This window comes from Saimiri boliviensis, chromosome 4 (genome assembly GCF_048565385.1).
Source record: "Saimiri boliviensis isolate mSaiBol1 chromosome 4, mSaiBol1.pri, whole genome shotgun sequence".
NCBI classification, from domain to species: Eukaryota; Metazoa; Chordata; class Mammalia; order Primates; family Cebidae; genus Saimiri; species Saimiri boliviensis.
In genome coordinates, this window is record NC_133452.1 from 36,328,256 (window position 1) to 36,345,156 (window position 16,901).

At 33.9% G+C, this 16,901-nt stretch overlaps 1 protein-coding gene across 16 annotated transcripts in view; it reads right to left on the bottom strand.

Moving 5' to 3' along the window:
* EYA4 (EYA transcriptional coactivator and phosphatase 4) overlaps nt 1-16,901 on the bottom strand; it is a 322,772-nt gene that overhangs the window by 54,416 nt on the left and 251,455 nt on the right. For 6 of the 16 annotated variants that reach the window (XM_074397437.1, XM_074397438.1, XM_074397435.1 and 3 more), the window contains 6 exons: nt 12,595-12,687; nt 8,051-8,117; nt 6,698-6,840; nt 6,411-6,554; nt 4,001-4,080; nt 168-351 (listed from right to left, as the gene is read on the bottom strand). In XM_074397437.1, the coding sequence (XP_074253538.1) occupies nt 168-351; nt 4,001-4,080; nt 6,411-6,554; nt 6,698-6,840; nt 8,051-8,117; nt 12,595-12,687 (711 nt within the window). The remainder of the gene's footprint in view (nt 1-167; nt 352-4,000; nt 4,081-6,410; nt 6,555-6,697; nt 6,841-8,050; nt 8,118-12,594; nt 12,688-16,901) is intronic. The other 10 variants (XM_074397443.1, XM_074397444.1, XM_010343020.2 and 7 more) reach the window with 4 other exon arrangements.

Sequence of the window (16,901 nt, forward strand, 5' to 3'; positions counted from 1 at the left end):
ACATCTAAAGGAAGAATCTTCTCAAATGCCAGAAGAGCCTCATCTTACACAGTGATGGTAACACAGATTAAACATCAGCACAATTATCTGGGAGCTTTCAGCCATGTTTTTGGAGTGTTCACTTTTCCATTTTATTAGAGACTGCAAAACATATGAAAGTATTTCACCTGTGTGAAGATCTGTACCTGGTTGGTTAGTCAGTCCTGGGAGAGATTCCTGCAACTGATAAGTAGAGGTTGAAGAGGGTGTGCCATCGGCTGTGTTATTTGATGTCATATACGCTCCATACGTTGATGCTGAATAATACTGTGCATACTGGTTTTGGCCAAAGGCTGTATAGGATGGATACTCCTGAAACAATAATTGAGATGTGTGTGTTTGAAAGAGAAATTACTCTGTAATAGTCTCCAAAGAAAACCAATTGTTATGGTAATTGAAAGATTAGATTTAGCCCCATTTGTTTCTGAGTCCACAGCTTTGAGGTGATCCTACTGAGCAGAGACTACTTTGTGGGCATCTCTTACAAGCATGTAGTAAGTAGTGAAATACCCTATTGTTTTGGCAAATCAGGTCCAGTACACAAATTTTAATCTGCTTAAAATTAGCATATGGTTCACTTTGTTGCTGATAATTACTTATCCAAGGATTTACATCATCAAAACCTATGTGTTTGAAGAGGAAAGAAGGAGATGGAATCAGCTCATATTCACAAAATCAGTTCTTACACATCTTCTAACATCATCAGCAAGGAGTTGGGGCTGCCCCTCCTAGCCTCCCCAGAGACCACAGTCTACATTTTTGTGATTTTTGTTCCTTTCTGGGCTACTTAAAATTCTGTTTTCTTGGCAGAAGGTAAAAAGTAAGTAAAAGAAAAGGAATATGACTTTTTTTTATACCCAGCCTCTCACAAACTATGTGTCACCTGAAGCCTTGACTTAAAGTCTTTAATGAACTTTCTAATTATTTAGTTTCCCTTCTTCATTAAAGAGAAAAATTGAAACACTGGATCAACACCCCAACTTGCTTTTTATTTAAAAAATTTAAGAACCTTAAAATGATAATAATGATCCTTCAAAATCCTTTTACATATTAGAATGATGAGTAAGGATTTGTTGTGATAATTGGTGTTTAATATATCTAGCATATGTCAGCCCAAAATGCTATTAGTGATGACAAATTCTGGGTCATAACATTAAGATCCCCTGGTGAAACATGTTCCAAAGGAAACAAAGATCTACATTTGATGTGGTTTCCAAAAAATAATAGAACTAATCCTTATAAGTAAATACATGTATGATCATAAAGGATTAAATAATATGGCGGAAAACTAAAATTCTATTATCTAAAAATTTCAAGATCCAATGTTTCCCACTACGGCTTGTAAGCCAAGAACAAAACCTCATTATATTTAAACAAAGTTCCTAGGAACATCTCTTTCTTAGAGTGAAACAGTGATAGCAAACGTTTATGTAGTGTTTACTCTGTATCGAGGCACTGTTCTAAGGACTCAAATATATTTACTCATTTAATCCTCATAATCTCTTGTGTGGCCTTATTATTATATTCATTTTACATTGAAGGGGACTAAGGCACAGAGTGGTTAAGTAATTTGCACAAGGTCATACAGCTAATTAAGTTTCAGAGCTGGAATTTGAACCCCGAGAGCCAAAGTCAAACATCTGTGTGCTGAAGCTCTCTGTTAGGCTACTAATTGCTGCAGAGGAAGACGAGGTGACATACTGGAAAGATCCAGGTTACTCCCCACTAGGGAATATAATGTCTTTTCATATTCAAACGTATCTCAAAGATCTCCTTTTCTTTTCATTTCCACTATTGTCCCCTTTGTCCAATCTACCTTTTCTTCCTGTTGCAGGCAATGTATTCATTTTCTAATTCATCTCATTTCCATTTCTTACTTTCTCCAAAGACACTGGTGGCAGAGTTATCTTAAATTATGTGATACAATTTTCTTGTTCAAAATCCTTTAGTAGCCTCCCACTGGGCTTGGAATAGAATCCAAATTCCTTATTGAAAACCACCAGGCCCCTGCCTATCTCTGCAAATTTATGTTTCTCCACTCCCCACTCATGCACTGACTAAACTCCAGCCTTCTTAAAATAAATTCAGTGATATAGCAAGTGTTCTACCCATTGGGGATTTGGTACATGCTGCTTTCTTTGCCTGAGACACCACTGCCCTCCTTCTTCACCTAACTCTTAGAAGTCTTGGCCTAAATGTGGTTTCTGTAGAGAAGGCTTACACAAAACCTCCCCTATTCAAAGTTATACTTCGGTTGATTTTTTAATAGGCCCTGTTCTCTTTTGAATTCTGTATTTATTCCTGTGCTTCCTGGTTTATTGTCTGTTTGTCCCAGTAAGCTGTAAGTTCCATGAGGCAGGAATCAGATCTAATCCACTCCAGCCCCACCTTCGTGTGCCCCAGTAATATAGACCAATTCCTAACACTGGCACTCAATAGGTATTAGCCAAAAGAAAAAAACTGGTGCTCAGACCATGGTCCCAAATACAGATTACATTTTACACTGGAATCCATTATATTTAAATCTTCACAGAGAATTGGATCTGTTTTATGATTAACTCTTTTTAAATAAATGTTCTTTTCCTTTACAAATCTTTTCTTAATCCACCCAAATAGAGCAGAGGAGTTTTTCCTTTACAACTCTGACTACTGTATATTTCTGTTATTATATTCACTATATCCCACCCTCTGTCCATCTTATTTTCATATTTGTTTCTTTCAGAGGACTGAATCCCTCTAAAGAGCAGGGAACAATGACTTACTAGTTCTGAATCTTCCATCCCTTGCCAAAAATCTAACATTAGCAAGTGCTCAACAAATATCTGCTGGACCAATAAGTAAATGAGTAAAATCAAGTTACCAAAAATTCTCAATTTTTGAAAATATAATGTATATACTGGCTCTGATGTTTAGTGTTTTAAGATATCATTTTTCTAACTAATGCTAAATTACACAGTTTGATCCTATCGAAAATATTATTCCACACTATTTTAATGATAAAAATTTCCTTTCTGGCTTTTGTTATTTCAATAAAGCTAAAATACAGCAATTGATAGAATTCCTTCAGTAGATCTAATAAGGAAGTACTTGTGCAGTAACATACATTTTAAAATACATAAACATCTAGCAATTATGCTAAAGTAAAATAGTGTATTGTCAGACCAGAAGTCATCCACTCTTCAATCTCACCTACTTTGAACATGGCTGAAAATCAAAATGCAATGACAAAAGATTTGGAAGTGTCAATATATATCACAAATCCATCTCACACTGAGCTGATTCACTCATTCAGGGACATTCACTCTTGCTTCATGCATAATTCTAACAAGCTAGATTTTAAAACTCATAAAAAATATTAAGAAAATATAATTAGAAGGAGGACTAAGGACTCCCAGAGGCAGGTACAATGACAAAAGTAAAAAAGTCGCAGTTGTCAGGAAAGTTAGAGTCAAACATTTATTAAAAGTAATCAAAAAACTAAAAACTAGAAAAAAATATTTAAAAGCCAACAGTAGTCCTTGAGGCATTTTGTTAAGTAACACTTTTTAGGACTGAAAATGTTATATAGCCTGTAGCATAATCCTATAATTGATTTTAGTTCAACCAATTAATATTCATTATAATAACTGTTTTATCAAGAAAAATAAAACTGTTTTTAGTATATTTTAAGATAACATAAAATATCCAAAACATTTTGCAATTCCATGCCAAATGCTTAAAACAAACTGCAGCATAAATGTTTAAAGCACAAATCTTTAGCAATCAAAAAACCTAAAATAGCCAGAATAACACATATTCCAAGAATTCTATATAGCTAATTTTTTACTATCCTGAAATGCTATCATAATTTTAAATAAAGAAATCTTACTCTGGGAAAGTATACACTTACATGGCAACTTGAAAGTACTCTTCAAACATCTGAAATACATATAAAAAGCATCAACACAAAAAGCTACCATACCTGTTGTGAACCACTGAAATTCGTTGAATTGGAAACTGAATTATTTGCATAAATAGTAGATGATGGTGCAAAACTAGAACCTAGAGGTAAAGAACAAATTGCATTTTAAAAGTATTCCCTGTAAAGTGATAAAAATATTTCACTTTGCAGAATTCAGTGAAACACTTTGAAATTTGTTGTGAAGACAGCGAAATTTGAGGTCGAGACATTTATACAGAAAATATGCTTAGCTCTCTCCCTCTTGCTGTAACCCCTGGTAAACCCGTTCCTATTTAATCTGTTGAGATAAACAGAAGCATGTGGGAACAGTCTTCATAAGGAGTAAGGCCAACATTCAATGGTTAGGAGTCAAGAAGTGCAGGGGTACCCAAAGGATAACATCTTACACAGACTAAGACTGCCTCCAGGAAACTACTGGAACTTTCAAATCATATCAACTGCATTAACATACAAAAATCACTTGAGCTCAACATTTGTACAGGGTTATTACCATGGGAAATAAACATGCAGAACCCCACTTAGTAATTCCTTGTACTTTTGTTCCCTTTGTCTTTAGAGCAAAAATAGCTGTGATTTAGGGTTCAGACTCAACGGAGAACTGTTTATACCACACAAATCTAGGGTTTGAGCACCTTCTAAAACTTTACTACAAGGTCTGAAATTTAAGGATTTCTCAAATCAGGGCAAAAACAAGTGAGCTGTCAATTATAGGTTTCCTTAAGAAAAAATCCTTATGGAATATGCTTGTCGAGAAGTAAAATGAAAGGCTATTGAGGTAGCTAATTACTCATTTTATCAATGTGTTTTGACTAGCAATCTGTTACGTAATCAGTGCAACTGACCTGACCTGGAATAGCCAATATGAAAGTGTTTGTGGAAAAAATGAAAATGTTGTCTGTCACATGGCTAACTGAAGCTGTATGGATTTTTGTGGCTCTACCACACATTCAAATATGTTTCAACCTACATTTTAGGTAAAAAAGAGCACTGCTATTCCAGTCAAATATATCTAAATAATTATTTCATTTGAATCAGTTAACCAAAATGTCATATCAGTTGGTTAAAATATGGTAATATAACCCCAAATTTCTGATTTTCAGTATAGAGAAAATGACAGATAGTAATCAGCTTTTAAAGTTTTTACCATGTCACTAAAATTATTTTGGCAGCTATTACATTAAGATGAAACATGGTGGGCGTGGTGGCTCATGCCTGTAATCCCAGCACTTTGGGAAGCTGAGGAGGGTGGATCACGAGTTCAGGAGTTCCAGACCAGCCTGACCAACATGGTGAAACCCTGTCTCTACTAAAAATACAAAAACTAAAATACAAAAATTAGCCAGGTGTGGTGGCACGTGTCTAATCCCAGTTACTCAGTAGGCTGAGGCAGAAGAATCACTTGAACCTGGGAGGTGGAGGTTTTAGTGAGCTGAGATCACGCCACTTCACTCCAGCCTGGGTGACAGAGTGAGACTCTGTCTCAAAAAAAAAAAAAAAAAAGATAAAATCCAATTTTAATAGGAGTCTAAAATTTAAAATAATTAATGATTCTATATGGAAGATTGGGTAGTAAATATTATATGATAGTCCTATTAAGCAACATAGCATTTTTCTTTTTTCTTTTTTTTTTTTTTTTTTTTGAGGCAGAGTCTCACTTTGTCACCAGGCTGGAGTGCAATGGCACAATCTTGGCTTATGGCAACCTCCGCCTCCCAGGTTGAAGTGATCCTCCTGCCTCAGCCTCCCGAGTAGCTGGGATTACAGGCATGCACAACTACACCTGGCTAATTTTTGTATTTTTAGTAGAGATGTGGTTTCTCCATGTTGGTCCGGCTGGTCTTGAACACCCAACCTCAGGTGATCCACCCACCTCAGCCCCGCAAAGTGCTGGGATTACAGGCTTGAGCCACTGCTCCCAGCTGCAACATAGTATTAATAGAAGAGAGAAATTTTAGGAATGAACAAAAAATTCTCAATTGGTCAACAATAAATGGAACTTAGAAAATAACTAATTCAAATTTAAGTATAATCAAAGCAGAATTATATACTTCAGAAATACTGAAAAAAAAATACTGGTTTGTGCTACGGATCTTTTAAATCACTTAAGTAGACACCAAATGTGTGGCTGACCTGGTGTCTGGCTTGGAGGTTGCTTTGCTTGGACTTAGTCTCCTGCTGATGTTATGCAGCTTAAATTTAAGTATTTAAGTTTGGTATGGGTCATGTTTCCTGATGTATACTAACCCATTTCATTATGTTTCTGTCTAGTTATTCATCTTTCTTTAAAAATTGTCTGAGCTGTGATAAAGCTTAAAACTGTCTTCATGATCGGATATTCCTAGCCTGAAGCCAAGGAGTCTCACTCAAAGAATGAATTCTCCCATAATACGTCTCATGTGTAGCTACTTACCTGGCATTTGGTAAGAATAAGGTGTCTGGCCTGGCTGTGGGGTGGAAAACCCTGGGCTATAACTGAGGCAGCCACTCTGTAATGGAGACTGGGTCTGGGAAAGTCCACTCTCTGTCTTGATGGCTGGTAACATCACACCCAAATCTGTTTAGAAAAACGAATGTGCAAACCATTTAATTAGTTAGATGATCTTCCTTCTAAGTTGTAACCGACAACAGAATACAAAGCTACCAGCCAGCAGGATTGCCTGCCCATAACCAAAGGAGAAGATATAAGATGTGAAATACCGTAAGTGGGCAGGCTGTAGGGCTGTCCTGTCTGTGAGTAGGCTGTGTAGACGGCCGGCTGCTGCATCCCGGAATACTGAGCCTGGCCTGCATAGGCAGACATTGTTTGAGCTGCTGGTGTAGAAAGAATGTGTGGATAGGGCCTAAATATCAGAAAAATAGCATTACTGTGGCAACAAAGACTGTGTATTAATTCAGACAGCCTAGATTCAGTGAAACCCTATAATATCCAGGAAGTAATCCTCTTTATCTACAATATAATTTTAACAATATATGAAAAAGCAACGGTCTGAAAGTCAGGAGCTCAGGCTCTGCTACAAACCAGTCTAGTGACCTTAGACAAATAATTTAAACTCCCTAAGTCTATACCTCACCTGTAAAAGGAGAAATTTGATTTAGATATCATACCTAGTGTCTCTTCGGGGTCTATAATTCTTACTCATATCTGAAATGGCACTCCAGTTAATATGTAGATGAGGAAAATGGAACACACACTAATTAATATGCTCATCAGCAAATTCGCACTCACCATGAGTGATTTACTGCCATGCAAAGACTATGAAATTCTATTTCGAAGCCCTACTAAGAATTCGCTCCCAAGAAGTGAAAATTTTTAAAAAGAAAAAGGAAAGGTCGGAGGCTTTCTTAAAAAAAAAAAAAAAGAAACGCCATTCCTTTCATTATGTCACATTTTATATCATGTTCCTCATAGAATATCCAACCTCCAGTCTATATATATATAAAGGCAGACACTCTAGATGCTGAAGAAAATAACATACTACATTTAAATGTGTATGTATCAGTAATATAAAATCTTGGCACGTCTGGCTGATTCCAAGCCAATTCAGATATACATCCAATATAGTTAAACTTAAGAAATAACTACCACTGACCTCAATAAAGTAACTACATTAGTTATAAAAACAATAAAGCATATTTTCCAAAAATATGTTTATTAGAAGTGGAAATCCAATAAAAGAATTTCAATAATGGAATTAACTATGAAGTGTTGACACAGATAAAATGTAATCTCTTTAGATTTTTTAGCAAGCCAGCATTTTTTAATTTGCATCAAAAACCATGTATTCTAATTTGAGACTGATATTTCTCTCAAGGTATATATAAATATCCCAGGGAATTATCAAGATAAATGTGGACATCTCTATTTCAAATGCGTAGAGGATATTTATCTATATACTTAATCTATCCAAGTATGTATCCAACTATCTATAATACATGTATAGACATAAATGTTTGCCAATTTAAAGTTGTCATATTGTGTGAATACAGATTAATAAAGATGACGCTGGAAAATTTTTCTAATAAAACAGAAAGAATCTACTGACCACTTACTTGGAAGGATACAGCTGTGGGGAATACTGATGTGCTGATCTGGGGCTGTAGCCACTACTTGTGATTACTGTAAGACACAAAAATACCAGTGCACCAAAGGTTGCTTCATAAATATATTTCACTAGAATGTACACAATGAATTTGAAGAAATTACCCTGTTAAACACGCTTCCAAAAATTCATTTTCTAAAAAGAAACAGCTGCCTAAACACTTCCTCTTAATTAAACTGATTTGAGTTTAGTTAAAAACGTGAAACAAACAATTGTCTCACAAATCATTCCCTTTAACACTCTTCCATTTTCTCAAATCATTAGGATGAACTTATATATTAATATGCTATGAATAAATATATTTGATTATAGGGCAATTAAGCTTTCATAATATAAAAGTAAATTTTGGAAATTTGCAAACTTTGCATTTTAACATTCCAAATGCGATGGCAAATATACATTGCTTTTCCTCCATATTTATTCTAATTGAAATGCAATACAAAATAAGAAAAGTGTGATGTTCCGAACTTCATTTTCTAATGGTAAAATACTACTGTAATTCTATTTCCTCTCATTTTACCCATCACACGAAAAATTAAAAAGGCAGTCTAAAATATTCCTGTAATAACTAGAGAAAGCACAGGTAATTTCTTTAAAACATAATCACAAAATGCAGTAGCAATTATATTTACAAATATACTTTGAACTATCAGAGATAATACTTTTCTGAGAAGAACTTAAAGGTGAAAGTCAGGACCTATTAACAGTTCATCCAAACATGGGGCTCCAAACTGGAATATATCCAAAAGTTTGGAAGTTTCTCTTTCCTTTAACTCTCTGCGTTGACTAAGACAGATGTTTTGCAAATATATGGACTCTAAAGTGTGAGCCAGTCCCCTCAGAGCCAATCCACACTGAGTGAGCACACAGAGTGTCTTTATTAGGCCATCTGCTGTTCATTCACTTTTCAAAAAGATTAAAGTGGTACACAATGCAGTGCTGGAGTTAGTTTAGTCCAATCAATCATAGTTATACTTCAAAGTACTATGTCCTTTCTGAGTTGTTCATAATAATTCTGAAGCTAAACTTTCAGAATTGTAAAAGTGACAAATAGGTTTAGGTTGTTAACTATTTTATGAAACATGATATATTTCTACATAGATCATTCCCTTGTGATCTACTACTTCACAAACATGCAGAATGTAATGTGTTTAAATTGCTATTTTGCCTGTAAGCTCTGAATATAGAAAGAATATTTTCATTTCATAGCAATAATGCAGTAAGTATCTTTTCAAGAATGTTATCAGTCAATTTTGAAAATCATCAAATTTGACTAAAGTTGTTAGTTCTTAACATTTTCAGCAACCAAAACTTAACTGAATTGTCTATGTATAGTTGAAAATAAATTGGCTAATAAACTAATAATTTTATACACACATATTAAAACTTAAAAGAATGTTTTAAATTTTCAAATCAACTTAATGAAAACAGACCCTTTGTTCTACTACACAATGGGCATTAAATGTAGTTTAAATAATAGTGTTATTCCAAGGATATTCATTCTAATTTATCAATTTGCAATAGCAAATACTCTATTTAACAAAAACATAGTTAAATGAGGCTTAATTATAGATTCTTTCATCTTTTCTTTATAGAATTTCTCTTTGGTATACTCAAGACTTGGGCTATACTAATTAGTTATTATCAATATTGTGAAATAGAAGACTTTTCCAAAGAGACACTGAATAATGAAGATAAGTATTCATTATAGTAGCTTTTAATAAGACATAGAGCAAAATTACACATTTCAGAAAAAAAATCCATATACCTGAACTCAATTCTGAATATATAAGATGTTTCTTCTAATGATAAATCTAAACATCATTAGAATAATGTACTCACAACACTATAAAGGTTCAACTAACCTTTACAAATTTCTATTAACATCTTTATGTTCATTTCCTAAATAGAACACAAAACCTTTGGCTCAGAAAACTACGATGTTCATGTAGGAAAGTTTATGCTTCTTTACTAAAATGTATACATTTTGTTCTAATTCAGAAATTTGCAGATAACTGAAAAGAACAACAAAACTGGATTAAAGTGGGTAGAAATTATGCAGATAAAGATAAAAAAAAAACTGCTCCCACAAAGGTCAGCCTCATTTCCAGAATGATTTCTGGAATACCTTGTAAAGACCTTTGTTTTATTCCCCACAGTCATTTGATTAATTATAAACACTACCCAAATCAATCAACTCATTATATTCCATCATTTCTGCATACAGCATTAAGCAAAACTACCTGTTTTCAAATGCCCTGAAAATTAATTAAAATAAATGTTTACTGTCTATTGTCAGTTTCTCTGACGGTGTCAAAGCAATTTCAAGATTTTATTCTTATTATCGTGCTATCTTAGGTTGGTGACTCTCAATGGGATGGGAAATGAGTGGGGGTGAGAATTTTGCCTGCCAGGGACGATTAAACAGACTGGATACATTTTTGGTTGTCTTTAGTAAGACATCTTTGGTTGTTTCCCTAGTACAGAAGCATCTGGGGTAGTGTTGCTGGCATTTTGGGATAGATGCAAGGATGTTGCCAAATATCTCGCAGTGCAGAAGACAGCTCTCCCACAATAAAGAATTAGCCCAAGTCTTTAACAGTGCTGATGTTGATACTCCCTGCCCTGGATCACTGCTGTGGGATAAAACTTTCCATAGTGTTGGAAATGTTCTGTATCTGAGTTGTCCAATATGGTAGCTACTAACCACATGCAGCTGTTAAATACTTGCAATGTGTTTAAACTTGAAAATTCAGTTACATTTTGGTTGCTGAAAATATTGAGAACATAGCGCTTCTAGTCATACTTGATGATTTTCAAAATTGATTGGTAATATTCTTGAAAATATACTTACTACATTATTGCTATGAAAATGAAAACACAAAACAAAAATTTTAAGTTTATCAAATTTTAATAGCCACATATAACTAGTATCTACCTTATTGGACAGCTGGTCCCTAGATAATTCTTTAAAAAATTGGGAAAATATCTACAAAGATAATATGAGTGAATTTCAGACAGGATGACTGTTTATACCTATTTTTTTTCCATCTATTTTCTGATGGAGTACTACAGAAAGGATCCAGCGACTGATCATCAGGGCGTGGTTCTAGACTCATTTATTCCACTGACCAGCTGTGAGGCCTTGACTGTATGGCCTTAACCACTTTTAACTTTTCCTGTCTATAAAATGGATCAGAGAGCTCTGAAATTCCTTTTGGAGCTAACACTTCATAGTTTTGTCATTCAGCTTTCAATTAACTTGTAGTATAATAATGAAGTACATCACCACTAAGTTAATAACTCCATTTCCTTCCTTAAAAATGTGTTCATATAGATTTACTTTGCAGAAAGTTTACAAAAGCTATGGTAAGTGTGCAATACAGAATGCTGAACTGATACCTATTTATTTCCTGAGAGGCAAGTAACTGCTAGAAAAGATGTGGATTAGTACATATGAGTCTCTATGCAAATTTTATGTACTATCATTTCTTTCTTGGAGTACTAATATTTATGTAAAGACATGGCAACTGCTTCTAATCCATATGAACCAGTAAAATTAGATCATCTGTAAAAATCAAATACACGCTATAATGACATAATACTCTAAGACATATCTCAACTATTTTTACATAAAACATACTGATAAAAAATCCTTGTAACATGAGAATGTGGATAAACATAAAACGTATTAAAGTAGAATAACAGAACTGAGATTCAATTACCACAAATACTTTCCTAGGTTTAATGTTCTTTCTGATGCACCTATTCCTACTCAGGTTAGAAAAGTCCTTTCACCAGATAATAAGCCAAATAAATAGTGTAACTTAAAAAAAAAATCTTTAATTAAGTCAACTTAATTCATGTCCTTTGTGCCCAGCTGGGAGTTATCAGGTATTTACATTTTCAAGGGATTGATGTTTAAAGACATTGCTATTGTTCTCTTTGAAGCATACCAGCGCTCTCAGAGGCTGGGTTCTAATGCAACCAGCATGTTCTCTCCCACAGCCCATTAACCTTTAATACTTGTCACTCAGCTGCTTACACAGGAGGAGTTTTTTAAACCCAGAGAGGAAACAAGGTTATTTAGAAGGAATCAAATGGATAGTTTTACATCTCAAATGTTAAACAGAAGGCAGTTTGTATGCAATACAAATGGGTACGGTGAAGAAGCAAGGTCAGCTGCTACAACTTAATTATTAAATTACTTAAACAATGTATAAAATAATTTTGAAGAAAGTTAGGTTTACTTATCTGTAATAAGAAAGTCATGGGACTTTTGCTGTCAACTAAAATATCAAGCAAAATTATTCTAAATATAATTTATAAAAATGTATATGCTATGACAATTCATCACGGAAAGTAAGAATTTGTTGCTAACTTTATAAAGATCAAAGTTCTAAGAGCTTGGATGCTTAAGCTGTTCATTCCCAAGGAGGAAGATGTGGATGCACCCCCATGTGTACATAAGGACACACGAGCTAAAGGCTTTACCTGACCCAGTAAAAGTGTCAAGCGCTCCATCTCCAGTCGTGGTTGTGGTTTCACTGCTGTTCAAGGGCTCTGTTTTGACTGCAAGAAGAGACACTACGTAGAAGAATAAGTACATGTGAGTTTTACTTCTAAATTTATGTCAAAGACACTGTCCGTTCTACTGGAGATTTTTCTAGCTACCACGGGCATGCAAGAGAAAACTTGAGAAGTTGATGAAGAGAGTTTTGTTAATTTAGCTTCTAAGTGGGCATGCATTTAGAGGATTTAATCTAAAATCCTCTGGCCAAGCTAGTTCTCTCAAATAGGGCTTTTAAAGGCAGTCAACCTTAAAAAGTGAAACAGCAGTACATATATTTATATTCTTAATTCACCTAAACACACTCTAATACAGTCAATAGGAAAAAAAGAATCATCATCAGTCTTCAGCACATTTAATCAAAATTACACCAAAGAAATTTACTGACTTATATTTATTTTTCCCAGGAAGATTTTTTAAGTTTGCATAATATTATAATGCAGACATATAAAAGTATAGAAACCATGGGCTCATTCACATGATGAATGAAAAATGAAGCACTCAATGAAGCTCTTAAAAAGACTTAATAGCTATAAGGTGTTGGGCTTTTTATTTTAATGGTTTAACAATTTTTAATATGTTATAGAGATCAGCATAGAAAAAGAGATGTCTTCCACAGCAGCAAGTACATCTTTTGAAAACTCTTTTAATATGTTATTTCTATGTGGCAATGGTGTATTTTGGCAAAATCTTTTCTTGATAGCAAAGTGGCCTGGTACACATTATTATCATTATTAGAAGCAACAAGGGTAGGGGGGGCGGTGATAATAAAGTTTTACCCATTTGGTCACACCATATTTTCCCTTTGTTGGCAAAGCTTTACTACATATATCATAGCAGCAAGGAAATAAACTAAGTTATTTTCTACTTAACACCTCTTGCGTTTCCTGGTCATAAATGAAACGAATGATACAGTTAAAGAACTTAGAAGCAAGCAGAAAATTATAAAGAAGAAAGCTGAAGACTAGCCAAATGACAAAAAAGAACAGAAGGGTCATAGGGTACTCATCAACCACACAAGTCAGTAACGTTATTCTGTTAGAAAAGCGATTAACTGATAGAAAACCATGCCGTAATGATTATGCTCTTTTCAACATGAATGGAATTGACCAGACCCTCAGTGAGCTCTGTATTAATTTAGTATCCATGATCTATTAATGACATGATCGGTTGGAAGATTCAGAGAAGAAACGTAAAGGTTGGAAACAGAAAGTAAAGAAACTTGGAATACTTTTCCTAGCAAAAAAGGAAACTTAAGGTTGACTTATCTTTCAGTAGCAACAATGATCTGAAGAGTAGTCTAATTATTTATATAATGATAAATAATAACTTGGTGGTTACTACTTTTCAGTAGTAATTTGCACAGTAGTCTCTGGTATGATTATACCTGATCAATAACTAAACCTATCAATATAAAATTATTTTATTACCTTTGTACTTACTGCTATAAAACTATTACTTATCGAGCTTACTAGGTGCTAGATGATGTACATTTAGCTAATCCCTAAAACAACCCTAATTCATACAAATCACTATACCCATTTTATAGACAAGGAAACTGAAGTTCAGGAGGGCTGAGAGCCTGCATAAGTCCCAGTGCATGAGATGGTAGAGCTAAGATTTGAACTCAGGTTTTTAACTCTAATGTGCATGATCTTTCTGCCATATCAGGCTGCTTTCAAGCATGAACATGGCTTATGTTCACGACAGTGCCTCTTCTCAAAGGCCCAGAGCATGATGGGAATGCAGTTATTTCCTAGATAGAATAATTAGAAAGACTTCATTAAAAATGAAAACTGCAAAATACTGGAATAGGACACTAAGGCATGTTTGCCATTTCTTCCTTGTGGGATATTTTAAAAGACAACAAGAAGTAGCAAATTTGAAATTAGGTAACAATGACAGCCAGTAACAGGACACCCTTAAAAGGTACATAATATATTCCAGGTATTGTTCCTGTCCTTTACACCTATTAACTTATTTACTCCTCTCAACAGTCAGTAGATAATATCATTATCTTCATTTTTCAGATAAGGAAATGGAGGCACAAAAAATTAAATCACTTCCCCAGTCACAGAGCTAGTAAGAGCTAGAATTTGAGACCAAGTGGTGCGTGTTCAGAATCCAAACTCTAAACCATACTGCCTCTCAGGCAGCACTAGCTAATCAATATTCCTTTTGTTTGTATGAAGATAATGCAGCGTATAATCTAGATGGGTAGAAAGGCTACTCTATGCTATGTAATATTTACATTTGACAAATAACATTTATGACAAAAAGTCATATCCCAAAGCCTTCAGTAAAACGAAGAAACAGTTTATCGGAGCTTCTGACTTCTACTAGCAGCTAAATTTCTATTTGTGCATATCTGTACCTGTGAACAATATTTGCAAAAGTAAATTTATTATACTAACAGTAATACAGATTTTACTCATGAATGGAGGTGGCAGAATGTGAGCTGTGTCTAACAAAACTGGTCTAAAAGCCAGACATACAGCTTAGTTTTGTTACTTTGAATTTCAACTTTGAGACCTGATTTCAAAAACTTGGTATTCGTTTTGATTATAATCTCCTTAATTAGAAAGTTTTGGGAGGTCAAAAGGAGAAACAAGAGGAGGGAGAGAGAGAGTTTTTGGTCTAATTCATTATACTGGAAATATCTCTCATTAAAATTGTAAAGGTTTGCCTTTAGTCAAAGATAGACAAAGGAGGTTCATTTTACTGAGAAATGGCATCCTCTGGAAAGTATATGAAGAGAGTAGTAAAAATCAAGATGTGTTAGGTTTACTGAAACACCTGAATTTTAGTGTAATAATTCAACAAAATGGATGCTAACGTTTGGGGGAAAGTGGCTACATGTTGATGTAAAACTGTTTTTTTTTTTTTTTTTTTTTTTTCTTTTCCCACGCAAGTCAGGGTAGAACAAGAGGGAAAAGTGTGAATGAAACATTTATCGTTACAGAAAATAAACTGCATTCACATTAAGCGAGCACCAACAAGCACTTCTTGAACTCTAAGTAAGTCCCAAAGTTATCTCGGTTTGATTTTTTTTAATATTCAGTAATATGAGATAAGAAACAACTTTTTTTTTCAGCAGTAGAAAGCCCAAATAGAGAAGTGAACAGACACTATATTATTAGCTGATTTATTAAAATGTTAGAATACAAATAAGTATTATCTTGTTTATATAACTAGTATAAACATTGTATAATAATTATAAAGCTTAGAAAACTGAAGTTATCTTCACTAAAGCTACAAATATATTTGAAATGAATTCTGTTTACTTTTATCTTGCTTTTGTTTCTACACTTTAAATTACATCTACCATAAACTTTTCTAGTGGCAGGAAACTTAGTTTTTCATTAAATATATGCAAGGCACTATTGGAAAAATGTTCATTAATAAGGCAAATCTAGTCTTATTACTATTAACTTGTAAAAATCCTTATTCCAAATAATGATCAGTGTCTATTCTTTGACTGTTCAAATGTATTTTAAGCTATATTTTGTTTTCCTTAAATTACATAAAGTTTAAACACAGCTTTTAATTTATTTTCAGGATGCCATCCAAAATCATTACATGCAATAAAATGGAACCACAATCCTTCTATAGAAGAAAAGCACCATATTTCTCAACCAAATGCAAGCTTACATACCAAATGTTTTGATTTCAAAAGAAATAATGATATTTTAATGTCCTAGGTTGCAGTGTTTTGTGGGATTGTTATTCCATATCTTCAAAGTAAGTGAGTCAGAGTTCATTTTGCAAACAGTGGCATAAAATTAGTTTATATAGCACTTTGTACAGAATTGTTAAGAAATACTTTTACTGACAGGTCCCCTCCCCACTAGTTAGCTACTTGCAACTTGGATGCTTTTTATAGAGCCAAATAGTAAAAATAAATTAACATACATGATTGGATTTTCCATTTTTTTTTTTTTAGCTTTAAAAATAATTCCTACTGACAGACTAAATCAAGGTTATACATGATTGTTGTCAGGTATCAGTAATGGCTACTAAATCACAGATTTCCTCTCTTCACATCCCAACCTTCATCCCTACTGCCATACACTTATTTTTAAAGCAAACTTAATCTTGTCCCCTTAAATTGTCTTTAGAATTTCAGTACAACATTAATGTCTATTAATTACTTTTAGAGAAAGCCTGTTTTATTATCATAACTCAAAGCTCATATTCATTTGTTGCAACTCAGGCTTCATCCTTGAAAGGT